The following is a 21,774-nucleotide window of genomic DNA, read 5'->3' on the forward strand; positions in this document are numbered from 1 at the left end:
TTAGCTTTACATATACTTAGGAAATGCTCCTGAGCAACATGGTCAAATATTTGTTCAAAACTTTCAACACCTTTTCCTCTCACTCACTTTCCCTTTAGATCTTTCATCCTGTTTACCTATTCTCCATTACTCAGACCAGCATTTCTCTTAAGATTTCTAAATTTCATCCTATATGTTTCAGGGGTAATCAAAAATTGTTTCAAGACAATTTCTTTGAATTTACACTAGCCGAAAGCATCTTGAACTGGCAGTTCACTGAATATATTCAGAGCTCTACCAGTTAACTTTGCAACCAAAGTGGGGATCTTCTTGTTATCAGAAATTTCATGAACTGCACTCAGCCTCTCCAAATATTCCATGCTATCACCTGTCTCTTTGTATGCAGGACTCAGCTGGTCCCATTTGTGGAATTTTGGAGCGATGGGAATCAGTGGGGCGGGAGGGTCCTGGTTCTACTTTTTCTAGCAAGTCTGGTGTCTGTGCTCCCCTTCCTTCTCCTCAGCTTCTTTGGCTTGCAGATCTCGGAACTATTGATGTGCTGCTCCCTCTACCTGCTTCAGTTCCAAGCCCTCCAACAAGCTAACACCTTGGCTTGTTTCTGGGCTCTAATTTCTAGTTCTGTCAGTTTCATGGCCCTTTCATGTGCAGCTTCCTCCTTGGCCTTTTCTGCCTCTTTTAGCTTCAAGATTCATTGGTGCACTTTCTCCTTTTCTGCTGCTTGCAGTTTCTACAGCACCAATCTTCCAACTGCATCACCCTCACTCCATGTCCTTTTCATGCCTTTCTGTTTCTACTTCCCTTTCCCAAAGTAAGCAAGCAGAAAATAAAAGGCAGTTACCTTTTCCGTAACAGGTGTTCTTCGAGATGTGTGGCTTATGTCTATTCCGCAGCAGGTGTGAGCACTCACCACGTGCACCGGTGCTGGAAGTTTTTCCCCTAGCAGTACCCGTGGAGCGGGGAGCTCCCCCCGTGAACCCTGGAGTGGCCCCTGCCTGGCGCGGTGTCAGGGGAGCTGTGCGTTCCCTCCACCCTCAGTTCCTTCTTGCCAGACAACTCCAGCTGCGGGGAAGGAGAGCGGGATGTGGAATAGACATGAGCAACACATTGCGAAGAACACCAGTTACGGGAAAGGTAACTGCCTTTTCTTCTTCGAGTGATTGCTCATGTGTATGCCACAGTAGGTGATTCCAAGCTGTATCTGCTGGAGGTGTGTAGGAGTTCACACGTCCTTGGGATAGAGTACCGCACCCTGCCAAACCTGGCGTCATCCCTGGTTTGGGAGACTATCGCATAGTGCGAGGTAAACGGTGTGAACCTAAGACCACGTGGTGGACCTACAAATGTCCTGAATAGGGACGTGGGCCACGAAGGCAGCCGATGAGGCCTGCGCCTGAGTCAAGTGTGCCCTAATAATGGGCAGCAGGAGGACACTCATCAGCTCATAACAGAAGCGGATGCATGAAGTGATTCAGTTGGAAAGCTGCTGAGTGGAAATCAGCTGGACGACGTGATAGCAACCAGGAAGGCCACCTTCCATGAGAGGTGAGACCAGGAACACAAGGCTAACGGTTCAAATGGGGCCCCCGTAAGACGAGCCAGCACCAGATTCAGGTCCCATTGTGGGACCAGGGGCTTAGAATGTGGGTAAAGCCAGTCCAAACCCTTCAGGAACCGGCCGGTCATAGCATGGGAGAATGCAGTGTGTCCTTGCACCGGGTGTTGGAAAGGCAATATGGCTGCCGGATACACCCTGACTGACGAGGGCATCAGGCCCTGGGCCCTCAGGCGAAGAAGATAATCAAGGATAAGCTGGATCGGGGCGGCCGTTGGGGACACTCCTTGGTCTGCCTCCCACCTAGAAAACTGAGACCACTTTGCCATGTAGGAGCGGCAAGTGGAAGGCCATCTTCTTTCGAGGAGGAGCGCTGAACCTGTTCTGAGCATGTCCTCTCCTCGCCACCTAGTCACTGAGCAGCCACACCGTGAGGTGAAGAGCTGCCAGGTTGAGGTGGAGGAGGTGGCCTTGATCCTGAGAGAGCAGGTCCAGGCGGAGCGGCAACAGCCATGGCGGACCCACCGCCAGGCCCAGGAGGGTCCCATACCAGTGCTGCCTGGGCCATGCCGGGGCAATGAGGAAGACCCTGGCCTTGTCCGTCTTTATTTTCTTTAGGACCCTGCTGATCAACGGGAATGGGGGGAAGGCAGGACCTGGCTGTCATCATCGGGAACCTTATGATCGAGTCGATGAGCCTTTAGGGGTCTCAAACCTATCTGGGGGGAGAGAGGCCCTGGCCAACGTTGTGTCCAGGAGCGCCCCAATAAACTCTATGCACTGGACTGGGACTACCGTGGACTTGGTGTTGTTTGCCAACAGGCCCAGGATGGTGCACGTGAACAGGAAGAGTGCCACATGATCCCTCACCTGCGACCGGGAGGTGCCCTTCACCAGCTAGTGGTCCAGATAGGGGAATATCTGGACCCCTCGGGGTCTGAGATAGGTCACTACTATCGACATGCACTTTGTAAAGACCCTGGGGGCAGTGGACAGACCAAATGGGAGGACTGTGAATTGGGTAGTGATTCTGTCCCACCACAAAACAGAGGAAGCGCCTGTGCCCCTCGAATATGTGGATGTGGAAGTACGCGTCCTGTAGATCGAGGGCCGCGTACCAATCCCTGGGATCCAGGGATGGGATGATGGAGGCCAGGGAAACCATGCAGAACTTGAGTTTCGCCATGTACTTGTTCAGGCCTCGCAGGTCCATGATTGGCCTGAACCCCAGTTTGGCCTTTGGGATAAGGAAATACCAGGAGTAATACCCATTGCCCAGGAACTCCTTGGGCACCGCCTCTATCGTTCCTAGTTTCAGGAGCCACCCGACCTCCTGCTTGAGCAGAGACTCGTGCGATGGGTCCCCCAAGAGGGACTGGAGCAGGGTGTGGTTGGGCAGGGAGGAGGTAAACTGTAGGGTGTAACCTTGCGAGATGGTGTTGAGGGCTAATCTGTCTGAGGTGAGCTGTGACCATTCCAGGAGGAACGCACACAATCGATTGGAAAAAGGGAGTTTTTTGGGGTGTGGATCCCTGCTGAGAACTGGCGGGATATCCCTGAGTGTCCCATCAAAACCGCCTTTTACCCACTTGCTTGCCGTTAGAGGATCCAGGCTGGGGGGCAGGCCGGTATTGTCTTTGTGGGTGTTTCTTATAGTCCCGTTGCTTTTTATGGGTGGCCTTATACTTCAGGAGGGTGGCCTGGCTGGGAGCCTGCTGCGGCTTGAACTTGGGCTTTGCCGGAGCAGGGACATAGAGGCCCAAGGTCTGGAGGGTCGTGAGGGAATCTTTCATGCCGTGCAGCCTTGTGTCTGTTTCCTCAGCAAACAGCACCTTACCGTCAAAAGGGAGATCCTGCATTGATGACTGCACTTTGCTGGATAGCCCAGAGAGCAGGAGCCAGGACACCCGTCTCATGGACACCACTGAGGCCATAGACCGCGCGGCTGTGTCCATTGCATCTGAAGTGGCTTGCAGGGATGCCCTTGCGGCCGCTGCCCCTTCCTCCATGAGCACCTTAAACTCCTTTCTATAGCGCTCCCGGAGAGAGTCCTCAAACTTGGGGATCCCAGAGATTAAACTACTAGCGATCCAGGAGAGGCTGATGGTTTGCTACTCTCAGCTGGAAGCTTGACGATGAATAAACTTTCCCCCTGAAAGCATCCAGCCTCCGAGAGTCTTTGTTCTTTGGGATTGAGGCTGGCTGCCCCTGCCGTTCTCTGTGGTTGACCGACTCGACCACCAAGGAGTTGGGTGCTGGGGGCATAAACAAATACTCGTAGCCCTCTGAGGGCTCCTCCATCTCCTGTGCCACCCTTTTAAGAGGTCTTGGTGGGCCCAGTAGTCCTCCTGTGGGATGGAGGGGGGCGGGGCCGCAATGAGCTCCTCCGGACAGGGCAGGGAGGCCGATGCGGTGCTTTGGGTGTCGGCCGGCACCAGAAGATCCACCACCTGGTCAGACTCTGGGCACGGTGCTGAGGATACGGGTCCCACCATCTCCTTTCTTGGCGGTCTAGGGATGGAGGCCAATGGTGCTTCCGATGCCCCAGCCACCGAGCAAGTCCCCACTGGGGGCTGCGCCGGAGGCCACAGTGCCCACTGGTACCACTGGGCTGGCCACGATGCTCGGTGCCACTGCACTTGCTGAGGCACCAGCAGGGCTGGCTGTTCGGGCTGGGTAGCCTGGCCTGTAGATGGGCAGCTGTGAGCAGAGGCTGGGCTGGCGTATGACCCACTGCTGCCTCTGGACCTGGAGTAGTGGCGATGCCGGGATCTATGTCGGCCAAGGGACCGTGATCTCGAGGTGGAGGAATGGCTCCGATGGTAGTAGCTGCTCCGCGAACGGCCTCAATGGGTGGACCTGCGACGGCAAGATGCTGGCGATCGACGCCCGGGGCTATGGTGCTTTGGTGGAGACTTGGAGCGGGATTCCGAGTGGGAACAGCATCGACGGTTGTGCCACAACTGACTGCGATCCTGCCTTCGAGACGAGGACCGTTGGTGGCGTCCCATCTGTGCTCACTCCATGAAGATGAGCAGAGCCGGGAGTCCCGGTTGGAAGGCACCCATCCAGACAGTTTAGCCGGCGTCGAGGGTGATCCACATGGACTGAGCCCTGAATGATTGCTGGGTGGTGAGAGGTGTCGGGAATGTTCCCTCGACCAAGACCGGTACCAGGCCGACAGAGACTGCGGCGATACCAGCAGCGGTTTGCCTCTGGAGCATGGGGACAACATTGGCGGAGCTCCTGGCACTGGCATGGACATGACATCCCTGGCCGCCTGGAGGGCTTAGGGCATAGATGGCATCCAGACATCTGGAAAGGCCTGCTCCGAAGAGGCCGGGCTACTCCGCTCAATGTGAGTCCGAGGCCTAGGGCCCAGTGGGGATCGAGGGCTGCCCGACATGGGTCTAGCCTCTATCCCAGACTTCCCTCTGTGCTGTTGCGAAGAGGGAGTCTTTCTGGTCCTCTTGGCATGCTCTGTGCAAGGGGAGCGGTGCGGACTGGTCGATGGTACCAGAGGGTCTCCAAGTACCAATGCCGCGGTGCTGGGTACTGGTTTGGAGCGGCATGCTGGGGTCAGGACCAGTGCCAATTCCATCTGGATGGCCCAGAATCTAATGTCCCTTTCTTTTTTGATCCAGGGCTTGAACGACTTGCAGATCTTGCATCTTTCGCTGATATGGGTTTCTCCCAAGCAGCGCAGACAGTCTGCGTGCGGGTCACTCCTTAGCACACAACACCTACAACGCACGACTCACTAACTAACTAAGCTAACTGAAATAGCTCACTGACAACAGGTACTAATGAACGAAGGAACAGTTCTGGGGACAAGCTGCAGCAAAGCTGGAGCTGAGCAGTTCCAATGCACCTTCACTGGCAGCAAGAAGGAACTGGTGGGGGGGTGCCACTCCAAGGATCGCGGGGGGGTGCTCCTCCCCCCCACGGGTACTGGTAGGGGAAAAACTTCTGGCACCAGTGCATGTGGAATACACATTAGCAATCACTCGAAGAAGAAAAAAAGTGTGACGTTCCCCTGATGTTATCTGGACTGGTGATCTGCTAGGTCACTCCAATCCTCGACTCTGGGAGCCAGCCTTCCCTGCTGTGCTGTGAGACCCCGCACTCCTGGGCTGTCCATGCACAGCCTCTGGCATGTAGGCTGCTTTCAGTTATGTGAGTGACTTTGGGACAGCTGCTGCTTGGATTGTGCAACCGAATGACACCAGCCAATATCTTCGGTCCCAGACACAACCCTAGGAACCTCCGTCTTGCAGTGCCCAGTTATGCCCGCTCAATGTTGCAAGCTTATATAAGTTTGTCAATTTAACAAAGAAACTGCTATGTACCAGGCATGTTATCCCAAGGGGAGTCTCTGACACACTGCAAGCCAGACGCACTGCTTCAGGTAGAATAAACAGACCGATTTATTAACTACAAAAGATAGATTTTAAGTGATTACAAGTCAGAGCATAACAAGTCAGATTTGGTCAAATGAAATAAAAGCAAAACTCATTCTAAGCTGATCTTAACGCTTTCAACGTCCTCACAAACTTAGCTGCTTCTCACCACAGGCTGGCTGGTTGCCCTTCAGTCAGGCTCTCCCTTTTGATCAGCGCTTCAGTCGCATGGTGATGGTGTCTGTAGATGTAGGTGGAAGAGAGAGAACAGGGCAAAGGTCTCTCCCTTTTATCGTGTTCTTTCTTCCCTCATGGCTTCCCCCCACCCCCCCAATCAGGGTCAGGTGAGCATTACCTCATCACAGTCCCAAACTGACCAAGGGAAGGGAGGTGACTCACTCGAGAGTCCAACACATCCTTTTGTTGCTGCCTAGCCAGTGTCCTTTGTTCCCGTGAGGCTGGGCTGGGTTTGTCCCATACATGCCCTGATGAGGTGTGAACTGCCCCTCTGCTTCTGGAGAGTTTTTGCCTGGGTTTGTTTTAGCCATGAGCAACATTTTCAGCCTCATAACTATATACATGAAATTATAACCTATAACATCACTATAACAACACTGCTCAGTACATCATGAGCCTTCCGAAGACACCCGACATGACAAACTTTGCACTGATACCACACAAACATTTTACAACAATGGACATGTGGGTGCAGGGTGTTCCCCTGATGTACAGCATGGCAGAAAAAGTGTAACCTTTCCTTGACTATTTCTAGCCTCTACACTTGAAGTCTCACTTAAAATCTCTACAGTGGCGTATGAAGAGCAAATCTCACTCAGAGCTGCTCGCTGTGCCACTGTGATGGGATGCCTGGGGTACAGCCTGAAACTGTGGGACTGCTGGGCCCCCTTACCTCTCTAGCCTGGGATGTCTGTCATAAAGCTATGCCAGTGACAAACAGCAACCCCCTTCAGGTGCTGAGATCACTCAGCCATCAGCATGTGGAGACCCACATCCAGCTAAATTGCATGTAGGATCTCCAAGCCAGGCATGAATTATACAGAGGGGTGCCAGCCAATCACCCAGCCCTGCACCCCAGAACTACACTGTCTTACACTGCTCAAGAGTCCCTTGGACAGTGCAAGCTCGTCAGTTAGTTCACCACTCCTACAAAAGATAGGGTCCTAGAGGCTGAGGTGTCCAATATGGGCTCTCCAGCAGAACCCCCAAAGCATTCAAATAAGCAGTGGCCCCTGCTGGCCTATGTTGGAAGCACAAGACTGAGAGGGAGATTTTCACTCAATAAGAGCAGCAAGTCTCCGGTGGGGCCGGGACAGAGGAGCTGGGATCCCGTCCCCCAGGGGGACAGGTGCAAGGCAGAGGGATTGTGGTGAAGAGGGAGGATTGGAGGGGAGTTTGATTCTCCCAGTCAAGGCACCTGGCTGCTCACACCTCCCCTGCTCCTGGCCCACACACATGGGGAGGTAAATGTAGGTTCTTTGGCCAGGGGTGTGGAGGGTCACAGTGCTGTCACAAGGCGGGTGCCGGATGCCCCCACACTGTCCTGGAGGGAGAGTTTGGCACAGGGCACTCAGCTGTAAAAGCTGGCGCCAGACACCGCCTCTTGGCAAGCAGCAGCTGTCGAGCTCCGAGCGTGACACAGACCAGCCAGCACTGACGTGACTGGTGACGTAAGGTATTGCTCATGTGGCCACCTTTGCACCAATCCAGAAAAGACAATGAGAACCCAGCAAAGGCAGATTATAAATGCTGTGTGTGTGTGTGTTATAGGACAGTGTGTGTGTGAGATAGAACTCTGTGTGTGTGTGTGTGAGAGAGAAAGAGCTAGGACAGCGTGTGTGTGTGTGTGTGTGTGTGTGTGTGTGTGTGAGAGAGAGAGAGAGAGAGGACAGCATGTGTGTGAGAGAGATTGAACGAGCAAGAGCACTAGGGGTGTGTGTATGTATGTGTGTGTGTGTGTGCATGCATGTGTCTGTGTGTGTGTGTGCGCGTGCATGCCAGAAGCCTAATGCAGTACAACCCAGAGTGTTAGGACCCACTGTACCCATTCCCTGAGGCTGTACCTCGATGACTTGGGGCTTTATGAAACGCTGGGCCTCCCTGCTGGGTTGCAAGTGCTGCAGGCCTGCCGTGGGGGTGAGATGCTGCTTGCTGAGCTCGGATGAGACTATTCATGCCCGGAGGCCTAGCTCGTGTTCTATCGTATCTGTTGTGCTGTAACCAGCTGTGGCCATCACTCACACTCGCTTCTGTTTAAGTCTCTGTTTTCCCTGGTAACACATTTCCTTTTGCTTCACTCTCCTTGGCCTGCAGGGCTGTGTGTGGCCCGGGAGAGCTGGGTGATGGGAAAGCTGCTACGCTGTGGTGTTGGGGTTTCTGTGGGGATCCCGTGATCAGGGGCTGGACACTGTGAGGGGCACGTTGAAGGGACTCTGGGGCTGGGGTGCAACCCACAGGAAAAAGGTAGGGCTGGTGCAGCCTGGAGGAGTGTGTGTGAGTGGCAGGGAGCTCACCCTCCAGCTGGCACAGGCAGCAGAGCCCCTCATGCTGGGGGCAGGCAGCCCTGGGTACCCTGAGAAGCATCAGAGGGGGTCAGCTGCATCATTCCCAGCTGATTTGGGGCCCTGATTTGTGAGGTGCTGAGGCTGCCTGGGCCCCTGTTCTCTCCTGGCCATCAGTCTGCTCCCTCAAGACCCGTCTGGGACTTCCCACACCTGCGCCTCCCTTGCTAGCGGCCCCTTTCCTAGCTTGCTGCATAGGGCCCATGCTGACACCCCCGGGCCAGATGGCAACCCCTCAGCCCTCCAGCATGCTGCCAAATTGCTCAGGAGTCCTTGGGAGCATAAGCTGGGTGGGGGCTGCTCACGCTGGTGCCCAGGGCCTTTCACCACCACGGAGCCTGGCTCAGAGGGAGTGCGGGCAGGACACACAGGCCGCTCCCGGCAGCCTGTGGGCCACGTTATTGGCACCTCTGGCTCCTCTCTCAGCCTCCCCAGGCCTGGCTGAAAGAGGGGGAATGGGAAGCAGGACAGGGGGACTGTATTGCTCCCCCTGTCTCGCGTCTCTTGCTGCCAGGCAGGGTGAATGGCTGTTGCTGTGGTGACAGCAGCTATGCTCCCCCTCTGCTTCGTTAGCCCTACCCCAGTGGTTAGCCAGGCGGCCTTAAGGGGAACTGCTGAATCTCTGCCTCCTGCCCCACAGGTGGATCCAGCTGCCCCCTCACCCACCTCAGGATAGCCATCAGCTGGGGAGGAGGGGGGAATGCTGTGAACTGGGAGGGACAGCCAGAGGAGATATGGGCAGGAAGCTGGGGGAATGGTGTGGCTGGGTCTCCCTCTGCCTTCGGGGACGTTCTCTGGAGCGCTGGGATTAAAACTTCCCCCTGGTTCAGTCTCTCTCAAACACTGATGCGTCACTTTCTCCAGTCCCCACCCCCAATTTTAATTGGGTTCCCCCCGTATGACAGACCCCATCTCCTGTCTCAGGCTGGAGGAGGTCCTGCTCCATGGCCATGGGGAGAAAGGAAGCAGGCGGGGAGCAGGAGGCCAGGAAATGACTCATCCAGGGAGCAGCTCCTTTTCCCTTTCTGAGGGGCTGGAGCAAAGGTCCAGTTTGGCCAGTCACTGCCCAGGTCCCCGCCATAATGTTCCCCATGGGCTCCAGCACTTACAGGCCGGTGCTCAAGAGAAGCCAGACTTGTGCAGGAAGCAGCAGGGCCAGGATGGGCGTGAGATGAGCCCCCCCTGCCTTTTGGCTCCAAGGTCATGTGTCCAAAGCCAGCCCAGGCTCAGAGCTGCTGCAATCCCACGGGGGCTCCGTGGCTCCCACAGGATGGGACTCAGTGCACAGAGAAACCAAGGAGTGAGGAAGGGGTCAGGGACCTTGGACCAGCCTGGCCATGTGGGCAGGGTGGCATAGGGCTCCCAGAGCATTGTCGGCCAAAGGCCGAATCCTGCTTGGCCTCACGCTACTGAGACGTGCTAGAAGAAACCAAAAGTAACAGCTCATGTCTTGGTTAGTGACACCTCTGCCCAGGGTAACCACAGAACTGTGCCCAACAGGGCATGACATCTGTCCCTCCTGAGCTGCCCCTGCAGCCAGCTCAAGGCTTTTGGTCTTAACTTCCCACGTCAGGATCTGCCTTCAGCAGAGCTGGCCTCTCCACCCACCACCCTACCCCACTGTGGCAATGCAGCTCCATGGCAGCGTGGGTGTGTATCAGTGGAGGGCTCCTGCCAGGGGGACCAGCAGATGCTTAACCCTCCCACTGAACCCAAGGGCATATCTGTTCTGATGACCTCTAGAGCATGTAAATGGCTGGATGTGCCTCTGAGATCCTACAGGGTGCAAGAAATCCTAGAGGAGAGAAGGAAACTCCCCACCTGGGGTAAGAAGTGCACAGCACTGCTGGGGTTTTGATAGGCTTTATACACCCACCTCATAGAGCTGGAAGGGACCCTGAAAGGTCATAGAGCCCAGCCCCTGCCTTCAGTAGCAGGACCAAGTACTGATTTTTGCCCCAGATCCCTAAGTGGCCCCCTCAAGAACTGAACTCACAACCCTTGGTTTAGCAGTCCAACGCTCAAACCACTGAGCTAACCCTCCTCCCTTTCTCTCAGGGCCGCAATACCAGCCCTTCTGGTCTTGTCTGCCTGGCTTTTTGGCTGCTTCTGCCCCTTCTCTCAGAGGCATACGCTCCCACCAAACATCGTCAAGTAAAACCTCCTTCACCCACCTAGTTCTGAGTCCTGAGCAGACCCACGTGGGCCACATTTGGGGTGAAGACTGCTATTATCTCATAATGGAGTCACACTGTTTTGTACAGCTATCGTAGCTGAAGAATGGCAAGTAGACACCCCCTGCCCCAGGCTTAATGACGTGTCACCCAACCCACAGCAGCTTTTAGCCTCATGACACCTCTGCGTGGCAGGGCAGAGCTATTGTCCCCATTATACGGATGGGAAACTGAGGCACACATACTCAGCTCTATGAAATCAATGGGCATGGGGCACCCAATACCTCAAAGGCCTTCATGTAGGCCTGACTGACCTACCTGAAGTCACATGGTGGGTCTATGGCAGAGTAGAAATCTGAACGCTAGCTCCCTAACCATTGGACAATCCTTCCTCTCAAACTAAGTGGCATGGGCTTATGTTCTCCCTCTAGTTTTATGACCTCCATGCCTCCCTTGGTTATTTCTCCATCCTCACTGGTATCCACAGCCCTGCCCCATCTAGCCAATGCAATTAATGAACGTTCCCTCCTCTCTCTCTTCCAGCTCGTTAAAGAGAAGAAATAAAACCAAGTAGGAGGCAGGTTCCCACAGCACCTAACTAAACACCGCCACCCTAACTCAGCACTGTGTGGGTTGACCCTTTCATCATGGGCCCCCAGCTGAGTTTTCAATCCCAATTTAACAGAATCCGTGTGTAAGAATGCAGGCAACACATGACCAAACTCTCAGTGTCAGTCCATTGTGAAATCCTCCCCAGCCAGGAGTTTGACTGTTTGGTTATTTTTAAGCACGTCCGTGGCATATTCCTCATGGTTCCTCCGGAAGCTTTGGGTGTCTGATTTCTTCTATTATTTCACAAGGGTCAGAAGTTAATTAATAAATAACATTAATAGTTAGCACTAAGTCATCACCAGGATCCTTTTGCTTAGTGGTACCACATTTGCTTTTATCCCAAGCTCCCACTACCTCCCTTTTCCAAAATAATCCTCAGGCTCATTTTGCTCTGGCAATTGCCCAAAGATTAATCGATTTAAATGGCCCGAGGGTGTCTGCCTCTATTTTGTAAATTCTTCCTGCTCATCTACTTTCATTCATTGACATCAGACTTAAGAGTTCAGGGTCTCATTGTTAAGTTCACCTCCTGACCTTGGTTATTAACGGATGTGCTTTCTCTCTGTGCTGATGGAGTTTCAAAATTCCCTCTCGCTCTAGTTCCGTGGCTCAAACTTTTGTACTGGTGACCCCTTTGACATAACAAGTCTCTGAGTGAGACACCCCTTTATGAATTAAAAACATTTGTTTATATATTTAACACCATTATAAATGCTGGAGGCAAAGCAGGGTTTGGGGTGGAGCCTGACAGCTCACAACCCCCCATGTAATAACCTCACGACCCCCTGAGGCGCCTGCTCTAGTTAGCGTTTTGGCTGTGGTCTTTACTTTGCCCTGCCTGACACCATGGGGACATTCACACTCACGCCCAAATCAAAATCTGCCCCCCCGTGCACCAGTCTAGTTGCCGCTCAGTGTTGGGAGAAGCAGGCCCGGTATGTTTTCCTTACAAATCTTCGCCAAGGGAATACGTGTAATTAGAAGCCTCTGCACTTCAGGCTGGGTTCTTCTGTCAGCTCCAAGCAGCCCCTGCCTGATTCTTTTGTGTGAGCTTCTCTCTCTCTGGAATTATTGTGTCGTATCCTGTGTTCCCCCACTGGCAGATGTTAATATTCCTTCCTGCTACACCTCCCTCACTAGCTTCCTTGTCCGACTCCTTCGGGGCCTCGGGTCAGCCCATTTCAGATGATTCCTGAGCGCCCAATGGCTCTTTCATTTGCAGCGCTTTCCTCTGGGTCAGACTGGCACCAAAGAGCGCAGTATGGGAGGGCGGGGGTGCTACTTTGGATTAAGAGTCAAGGATTGAAATATAAAGGGGAATGAGCAATGGGGGGGTCAGCTCCCAGGCTGGGAAAGGAGGGGTAGCCAAGCACTGGCACCAGCACTATGAGCGTGCCCGGCCTCTGCAGGAGCAGGCAAAATGCCATGAAAATTGACGATCCTATCGCTGCACCAAAACCCAAAAACCCAACCCTGGGCTTCCCTCCCTGTCCCAGCTTTTCTGGTACATCTCAGTCCTGACCTGCAGACCTCTGCTATCTCAGCCCTGGACTCCCCCTGCATATACAGCTCTGCCAGTGCCCCTCAGTCCTGACCCACTGTGCATTGCTATCCCAGCCCTGGGCTCCCTTCCCACACTGCTCTCCTGGTGCACCTCTGTCCTGACCTGCACTCCCCCTGCTATCCCAGTGCTGGGCTCCCCCACTCCAGCTTAAGGTGACCAGATATAAAGTGTGAAAAATTGAGACAGGTGGGGCGGGGGCGGTTATAGGTGCCTATATAAGAAAAATTCCCAAATATTGGGACTGGCCCTATAAAATCGAGACATCTGGTCACCCTACCCCCTGCTCTGCCAGTGCCCCTCAATCCTGACCCACAGGCCCCTGCTAACACAGCCCTGCATCCATCTCCCCACAGTTCTGCCAACCCCACCACATCCCAATGTGCAGCCATTCTAGCCCTAGGCTGAACAGAAACGGCCAATTACACCAAGCCTCTGGCGTTTGTGGGAAGTACAGAAACGTCCCTGTGGGTGGGGGAAAGCCAGAGAACAGACATTTCCTCTGAGCAAGGCCAGTGCTCAGCCCTCCTGCACCATGCTCCCCCAAGCACTACCCACACGCCCACAGCCCTGCCTCTTGCCAGCCAGGTGCCCTCTTCTACTGTCTCTGGGTGTAAGATGGTTCCTGGGCTCTGCCGCCCTGGGCCTGTGGCTCCTTTGCTGATACTCTGCCACTATGTAGTGGCCCTGAGGATGGAATAATTAACGCTGGAGCTGTGCAGCTAGCTGCTGGGCCCCTCCTTGTCCCACTCATCTAACCCGTTGCCTTTGTCAAAGGTGACGATCCCTGCTGCTGGGGAACAGGATTCCAAACTCCATTCCCAGCCTGGAACCCTAGATCCAGCCAGTTTGAGAGCAGAGGGGGCTGCCTAGCCAGCAAGGCCTGGAAGTGAATGCTAGTTCTGATAAGGCAGACACAGCCCTAAACCAGGGGGTGCCCAGGTATCCCATCACGGGGCTGGTCGCATTTCCCCAGAGGAGGCTGAGGGGGCATGTGAAGGCAAGGGGAACTCTGCTTCTCATGAACGTGAGAGCCCTGCCATCTTCACCAACACTAGGGCATGAGCCAGGGGCAGTACCAGTCAGAGCAAGAGACTGGGGCTGCAACACGCTCAGAGCCACTGTGAATGGGGCTGCGAAGGGACCCCTCACACACACTGATGCTGGCACCCTTGGGGAAGTGCCACCGGGCTGGAGCACAGGCATGCTTGGGGCCAGGAGACCCCCCGCTGCACAGCAAAGAGACAAGAGGCTGACATGGGGGTTGGGGAGGGGAAGAGCAGGGCAGTAGTTTGCAGGTTCAGGCCTCCCGAGGCGCCCACCTAGGATGAAATCCTAGCTGTGATCCAGGCAGCCGGGCCCTGAGCTGAGCTAAGGTGCTGCTGGAAGCAGCACGCAGCCGTGGGCAGAGCCCTCTGTGCCCAGGGGCAAAGACTGCATGTGCATTGCTCCCCACCCCCCTGTGAGGGATGCACAGGGGTGGAGGGCTGGGTTCACACAGGGTTACCATCCACTCACAGCCCTGACAGGCACCAACCTTGTCAGTGCTTGGGTGGGAGGTCAAGGAAGAGAAGAGGGCTACTGACCCCAGCACAGTAGTAGGGGGCACTGTGCTGCAGGGAGCAGGGTCGGGAGCTCAGCAGGGGGTGCACCCCCCCATAGTCCCCACTGACCCCAATGCAGTGGAGGGGTGCTGTGCCATCTGCAGGGCAGGGCTCAGCACGGGGCATGCTGCCTCTAAGCCCCTGGACTGACCACAGCAATGGGCTGCGGCGCTGGAAGGGCAGATGAGCAGCCCTGCTCCTGGCCAGGTGCTGGGAAGGGAAAGGCCCTTGGCCCCTGAGATTTCTGGGCCCATGGGAAGGAGCCACACCCTGCATCCCCGTTGCCTGACATACCCCACATGGGGCAAGGTTGCCCCACTCACCTGCCTCTGTAGCACACGAGGGACACCTAGTGGATGCAGCTTGCATGACTGGTGCCCCCTGGCTGTAACCCAGGCCCAGCTTTCTCCATGCAGCCCCACGGCCCCGAGGGATCAGGAGGGTGGGGGGATAGTAGGGGGAGTTTTGCTAGAACCAGCCGTGGAGCTGCATCACTGCTGCTCGACCTCTGAAGCCAGGTCTCCCCAGGGAAGAGAGGCTGAAGGCCAATCGCTGCCCCTAGCACAGGGCAATTCCTGGGCCTAGGGAGCACACGGCTGCTCTAACGGGTGCTAGGCTCAGGCCAAGTGACCCCTATCCTGGGCAGAGGTAGGTATTAGCCAAGCTGGGACTCCAGCCCTCTTCCAGGGAGAATAGATTGCATAAGCTGGGAGCAGGCAGTGCAGGACCTGAGCTTCCCCAGGGAGAAGGCAGAGGCAGGAGTGCTGAACTCCAGGGCACTGTACAGGACTGGAGCCAGAAGTACACAGGCATGGTTCCTGGGTGCTGGCAGGCCCATTTGACGGGGCCCAGATGGGTGAAGGGCCCAGCAGTGGGCACCAAACGGAATGAGAGGAGCCTCAGCTTTTAATGGGGAAGCCAGAGACAAGCTCAGGACTTAGTTCTTTTTTCTTCAATAAGTCACTCAGTCTGAGAGTGTGAGGGGTGGCAAAGCAATGCCCCGGGGCAACATGGCTTGCACCACTCTACTCCACCTGGCTTTGGCCCAGCGAGATCAGAGCTGCAGGAGCAGCCTTCACCCTTAAGAGATGTTGGATGTTTCAGTGCCAGGAGCAAGAAGCCAGGACGGACCCTGCAGCCCAGGCCCTGGTCACACGGTGTGGGGAAGAGGCTGGGCCAGCCCCCTGGCTAGAAGTTTTTATTCCCAAGCTGCAGCCAGGATCCCAGGAACCAGCACACACAATGTGATGCGGTGCTCCGGGGAAGGGGGACTGAGGCAAAAGGCAAAACAGTGGGGCTCCTGTGGAAATGAGGAAAAAGCTGCAGCAAGCCCACGGGGGGAAATTCTCCAACACAGGGACAAGTGAGCAGCTTGCACAGAGCAGTCTGAAGAGCTCAGGGGAGAGACCTGACTGACAAGGGGGCACCTATGGGTGCTGGATGGCCCAGGAAGGGATGGTTCCCCAGGGCTGGGCTCCCGGGGGAATGAGTCTCAAGAGCACCGGCCTGCTAAATGCCAGACGCATCCTCAGGCAGTGCCCAGAGAGCTGAGTGAAAGCCTCACGCCATGCTGGGAGGGGAGTGAGTAGGTTCCCCAGAGGGGCTTGGAGAGGGCCTGTGCTGGGAGCTCAGGAAGGCACCAGGCTAGCATCTCTGTTCACATGGAGGACAGAGGGGTGCTGGTGTCTCACCCATAGCAGCTGGGAGCAGGGTGCATCTCATGGAAATGACCCAGAGCCCCTTGGGGCTGAGCAGCAGAGGAAGAGCCCTTGGCTCAGGGTGTTCCCCACCCAAGCAGATTTGGCGGATGCTGGCTGTTCAAAGAGATGCACAGGGCTGCATTGGGCTGCCCTGGGGCTGGGCCATGGGCTTGCGCTGCCCAGGCTGTCAGGCTAAGGGGCTCCCTGTACTGGGGATGACAGGCTCCAGCAACGAGGCCTGAAAGGCAGCAAACATGCGGCTAGGACTGCCCACCAGGGATGCGGAGAGGAGAGTGCAAGGGCAGAGATTTGATGGACTCTCCTGTGATGTAAGCAGAGCTCTGCAGAGATCCACGCTGACCAACACTGGCTTTTCCAGCACCCGCAGGTCCCTTGCTGCAGTGTTTAGAAACCACCCCAGACTCCATGCAACCCTGGAGATTAAATGGTAAGTGGTAGGGAAGCCGTTTAAAGTCAAGTGGCCCCTTCCTTCTAGGGAGAGATGGGCCTTAGCAGGGACTGCCATGAGGAACCTGCCAGCCCTTTTCAGAGGCGCTGTGCCACTAGCCCCGGGCTCCCCCTTCAGCGGAGCACAGCACAGCACACACCAAGATCCCTGTCTCATGTTTCCCTGTCCCCCCACTAGAGCCAGTCCTGCGGGGCTCAGCCAAGCAGCGAGTGCCTGTGATTCAGCCAATGGCCACTTTGAAAATCCAACACTGGGTTCCTTTGACAGCAGCTGCGGGGTGGACAGGCAGGAGGGACATGAGGGATGTGTGTGCCATGCCTGGGGTTTGTTAGCAAGGTGGCAGGGATCTGGGGTTACACAGCTGGGAGTGGGCTCCATGGCAGATTAACACACAGGCCCACAGGATCATGCCCAGGGTCCCCACCAAAATCTTGCTACTCACCTGCCCGAGGCCCTTTTTGGCAAAACTGGGTATTTGTCAGGATGTCTGGTTCAAGGCTTAAAAAGGGGACTGTCCTGGCTGAAACGGGACACATGCTCACCATAAGCTGTGGTACAGCAGCCCAGACGCCCTGGGCAGCTCCTAGGGAGCCCTGGCCCCTCCACCTGCCCTGGCAGCCCCAAAAGCAACTCCTGGCCTGTGTTCCTATCCCCCAGGGCATGGGGAGGGTCTAGGCCTCCCCACAGCAGCCAAGACACCCTAGGCAGCTTTTACCATGGTCCAGCTCTGGCTTTGGGCTGGGTCAGGCCAGGGGAAAAGCATGAGGGATCCAAATGTTCTTTGTGCCTAGGACCCCACTAAATCTTAATCCGCCTGAGCGGGCTACAGTGCCAGCGGCCCGAGGCTATGACCCAAGCACAGCCAGCCAGGAGCGATTGAGGAGGTTAGCCACAGAGGCTCTGAGCTTTGGGAAAGAACCACCACAGGCAGAAGGAAAAAGGAACTGTCTCCTTCTTATGGAGAACTTAACTGCATCCCCTGCTGCTGGCAGCTTTCCTCTGCGTGGGAGAGGTGTGCTTGCAATGTCCCTCCTCCTGGCTCTGCCAACCCCAGCTGCTGCCCCGAGCCAGATACAAGGCAGCATGGCAGCCCCATAGGGAGGGGACGGGCGGGCTAAGGACAAAAACTAGCAGAGGCTGAGCGCCAGACCTCCTGAACTGACTAGTGCTACAAGCTTTCGGGGTAGTGTTGGGATAGAGTTGGCCACTCAGGAGGCCACAGAGACTGAAGCCCCTCAAGGACAGGGCAAGGGGGGAGTTAAAACCCAAGCATCCTGCAGAGGTATTTCAGTGAAAGGCAACAAGCCAGAGCGATGAACAAGGACTCCAGGCGTGGGCATTTAGTTTACAAGGTCTGTAGTTAAGAACGGAGACAGGAGGTGAGCAAGAGCCAGACAGCATGCAGCAGCAGCTGCGTGGGGTCTAGGTGAAGGCCTTATAAGCATCCAGGTTGAAGGCAGTGTCCAGGAAGCGCTGGAGCTCAGTCAGGTGGGTTTTCTTGTTGCCAGTGGCTGGTGCAGCAGCTGGGTCGCGGCCGGCGTACCTATGGCAAGGGAGGGAGAAGCAGCAGCTCAGATGAGGGCCAGCACAGGGACGGGATTGCACACTGTACTCAGGTCTGGGAAGACTACATACAGGCCTGGTCTAGCAACAGGAAAGCTGGATAGAAGAGACGGCCAGCGGCTGCAAAGATCTAGCCACCCAGCCTAGAAAGAAACGCTGTATCATGTGCAGACCCCACTGCCCAAAGCCCAAACGCTCACCAACCAGGGACCAGCCCCTGCTGCCTGCAGCATCCCCCCTGGGCTGCTAGCCACAGTACAGACCCTGTATCGAGCTCTTGTCCCTCATTCAGTTACCATCTTGTGGAGAGTGCAACGAGACCAACGTGCCCACTGTGACTGTATTATTTTGTACGTGAGCCTATGAGTCTTACTGTTTTGCATGAATGCTGTGTATGCCTCAGTTTCCCTGTGTATTGCACCAATGCCTAGATGATGGGAATAAGGGTGAGATTTTTCCTGGGACTCTCAGGGGCAGGTGATGAGGCTCCAGCTGCCTCCACACAAGTGATGGCCAATGCCTTTCATAACCTGAGACCCAGGAGAAGGGTGAGACTAGGTGACACTGTGCCCCGGAAGGAAGACAAAGACCAGGAGGAGGGGGAACAGGCACATCAGAGGTCAGGTCACTGGAAGCTGGGCCATCTTCTGTTTGGGACTCTGAGGGGGGAGTCCAGGGCATCTGGCCTGGGGTCTGCCTCCCCAAGATGGACTTGGCTGAAAGTCACTGATTTCTGTGCTAACAAGCTCTGTTCTACGCTGTGTTCCTGTTGACTAATAAACCTGTGTTAACATGCTAGCTGAGAGTTGCAGTTGACTGCAGAGTGGGGATGTAGGGCCCTCTGGCTTCCCCAGAGGGCCCGTCCAGGTGGACCTGCCAAGGGGAAGTGTGTGATATGAACAGGGATGCTGAAAGCTCCAAGGTCAGTCCCAGGGAGGCTGTAGCCGAGGAGGCTTTTTGCCCTGGACAGCATGTCCTGAGGGTAGTCACGCTACCCCAGAGTCCTGGCTAGCCTCATACAGAGCAGTTCCAGAGCATCGGGCCTATGATTCTGTCACACCCACCCAAGAGACCTCCCTCCCCAGCCCACACTACCTACGCCCAGTGCCACTGAGAGATCTCTATCCCCGCTCCCACATGATACTGAAACCCATTGGGGAGCTAGTGGCCTCAGATGTACCACCCATGGCACCACACTGCGCATCTGTGGGGAGGTCCCGAGAGCAGGACAAGATGTGGCTGCCACCCATGGCACTAGTCCATCATGGCGCGGAGGGGTGGCCCTTACCACACAGGCTTGGCGCGGTCGATGGTCGTGCGGAGCCGGGGTTTCACATAGTCGTAGTAGCCCTGGTTCTTGTGCTCCTCCTGGCACCAGACCAGCTCGGCATTGGGGTACTTCAGTGCTTCCTTCTGGAGGAGGTCGAAGGGGAATGGAGACAGCTGCAGGGGAACATGGACAGCTCAGTTCCACTGGGGCACGCAAGCCTAGGGCAGCCAGCAGTGGAGGCAGGATGCAGGCAGCTGCAGGTGGGCTGTGGAGTGGGCCATGCAGCCTCCATGCTCACTGTTCAGCCTGTGCTGCCTCAGCAGCATCTCCCGATCCCACACAGCTCTGACATTACACACTTAGAGGGTCTGGGGTTGCCTAGCGTGAGCCTGAACGACCCTTCCAGGCCCAGGAGATTATATAGTGGGGTGCATGCTGGGCTGGCCAACACCACTCCCACCACCAACAGTCTCTTCCCTGCAAACCTGCAGATATCCCAGCTCTGCCCTCCAAGGGGTGCTGCGCAGCGTCTCCTGGACTCAGACTGAAGACACAGGATCAAGCTGGCCCCTCCATCCATCTCTTCTCAGGTGTGGTGATGGCGTATTTCTGCCTGCTTTCTGCCCTGAGGCTGGGCTGGGACATTCAGCAGTGGGAGTGGGACGAGGGACAGAGCGCTTTGTGTCTGAGCCATAGCGGACATGTTGTGGATTAAACTCCTCATGCTCCTGGTGACGTGGAGCAAGCCAGCAACAGGACTGACTATTGGCCCCTGGCCTACGTGGAGCCCCGTGTGGTACAGACATGCTCACCTGCTCCACCCTTGTGATGGCCACGTCTGGCTCCATGTCCTGGGCCTTGCGCTCCCGGGTGAGCTCGTAATACACTTTGCCGGTGCAGAAGAGCACCCTCTTGACGTTGTCGGGGTTCTGGGCTGCAGGGCCGCTCTCAGGGATTACGCGCAGGAAGTTAGTGCCTGTAGGAGAGCACAGACAACCATGGGGGACATGCCTCAACAGCCCAGGGGCCACACATGGTGGGAGGGGGAATGCTAATGGGGGCCAGCTACAGGCCTGGACCCTGTGGGATTGGCTATGCCTGCAAAAGGACTGGGCTAGCTCAGAGATGATTAAGGCCTAGAGACCCCACTGAGATCAGGGCCCCATTGAGCTGGCAGTTGTGCAAGGAGAGAGACAGGGGTGGGGGGGGAGAGAAACAGTCTGAAGCACACACCGTCCTGGTGCAGTTCTGGACTGTCATACATGTGGACAGGAGTCAGAATCCAGAGGCTCCTGGGAACAGGGCAGGGTCCTGTAAAGACGAGAACAAGCGCAGAGTCCTGCACTTAGGACAGAAGACTCCCATGCACGGCTACAGACTAGGGACCGAGTGGCTAGGCAGCAGTTCTGCGGAAAAGGGCTTAGGGGTTACAGTGGATGAGAAGCTGGATATGAGTCAGTGTGCTCTTGTCGCCAAGAAGGCCAACAGCATTTTGGGCTGTATAAGTAGGAGCATTGCCAGCAGATCAAGGGATGTGATCATCCCCCTCTATTCGGCATTGGTGAGCGCGTTCATCTGGAGTACTGTTGATCCAGTTTTGGGCCCCACACTACAAGAAGGATGAGGAAAATTGAGAGAGTCTAGCAGAGGGCAACAAAATGATCAGGGGGCTGGAGCACGTGACTTCAGGAGAGGCTGAAGAAACTGGGATTGTTTAGTCTACAGAAGAGAAGAATGAGGGGGATTTGATAGCTGCTTTCAACTACCTGAAAGGAGATTCCAGACAGGATTGATCTAGACTGTCTCAGTGTATCAGTAATGACAGAACAAGGAGCAATGGTCTCAATTTGCAGTGGGGAGGTTAGGTTGGATATCAGGAAAAAAAAAAAAACTTTCACTAGGAGGGGGGGTGAAGTTATGGAATGGGTTCCCTAGGGAGGTGGTGGAAAATCCTTCCTTAGAGATTTTTAAGGTCAGGCTTGACAAAGCCCTGGCTGGGATGATTTAGTTGGGGATTGGTCCTGCTTTGAGCAGGGGGTTGGACTAGATACCTCCTGAGGTCCCTTCCAACCCTGATATGCTAGGATTCTATGAAAGAGAAGACAAACACTGCCCTCTTGTGGTATGAGCCCTGCTCTGCATCTCTCCAGTTCAACGGCACCTCTGGACACTGACAACACCCTTCATACCTGGCAACATATCATCAAAGCTGGAGCGGGCTTCGGGGTGGCGCAGCAGCGACTTTGGAGTGAAGATGATCAGCTGGAAGATCAAGGCAAGGCAATCAGAA

At 55.5% G+C, this 21,774-nt stretch overlaps 1 protein-coding gene across 5 annotated transcripts in view; it reads right to left on the reverse strand.

Moving 5' to 3' along the window:
- Positions 1-17,990: 17,990 nt before the first annotated feature.
- Positions 17,991-21,774, reverse strand: part of OGDH (oxoglutarate dehydrogenase) — a 93,605-nt gene continuing 89,821 nt past the window's right edge. For all 5 annotated transcript variants that reach the window (XM_032774508.2, XM_032774509.2, XM_032774507.2 and 2 more), the window contains 4 exons: positions 21,674-21,746; positions 20,297-20,460; positions 19,503-19,657; positions 17,991-18,194 (listed from right to left, as the gene is read on the reverse strand). In XM_032774508.2, the coding sequence (XP_032630399.1) occupies positions 18,074-18,194; positions 19,503-19,657; positions 20,297-20,460; positions 21,674-21,746 (513 nt within the window). In that variant the 3' untranslated portion in view covers positions 17,991-18,073. The remainder of the gene's footprint in view (positions 18,195-19,502; positions 19,658-20,296; positions 20,461-21,673; positions 21,747-21,774) is intronic.

Source organism: Chelonoidis abingdonii, chromosome 2 (genome assembly GCF_003597395.2).
Source record: "Chelonoidis abingdonii isolate Lonesome George chromosome 2, CheloAbing_2.0, whole genome shotgun sequence".
Taxonomy (NCBI): domain Eukaryota; kingdom Metazoa; phylum Chordata; order Testudines; family Testudinidae; genus Chelonoidis; species Chelonoidis abingdonii.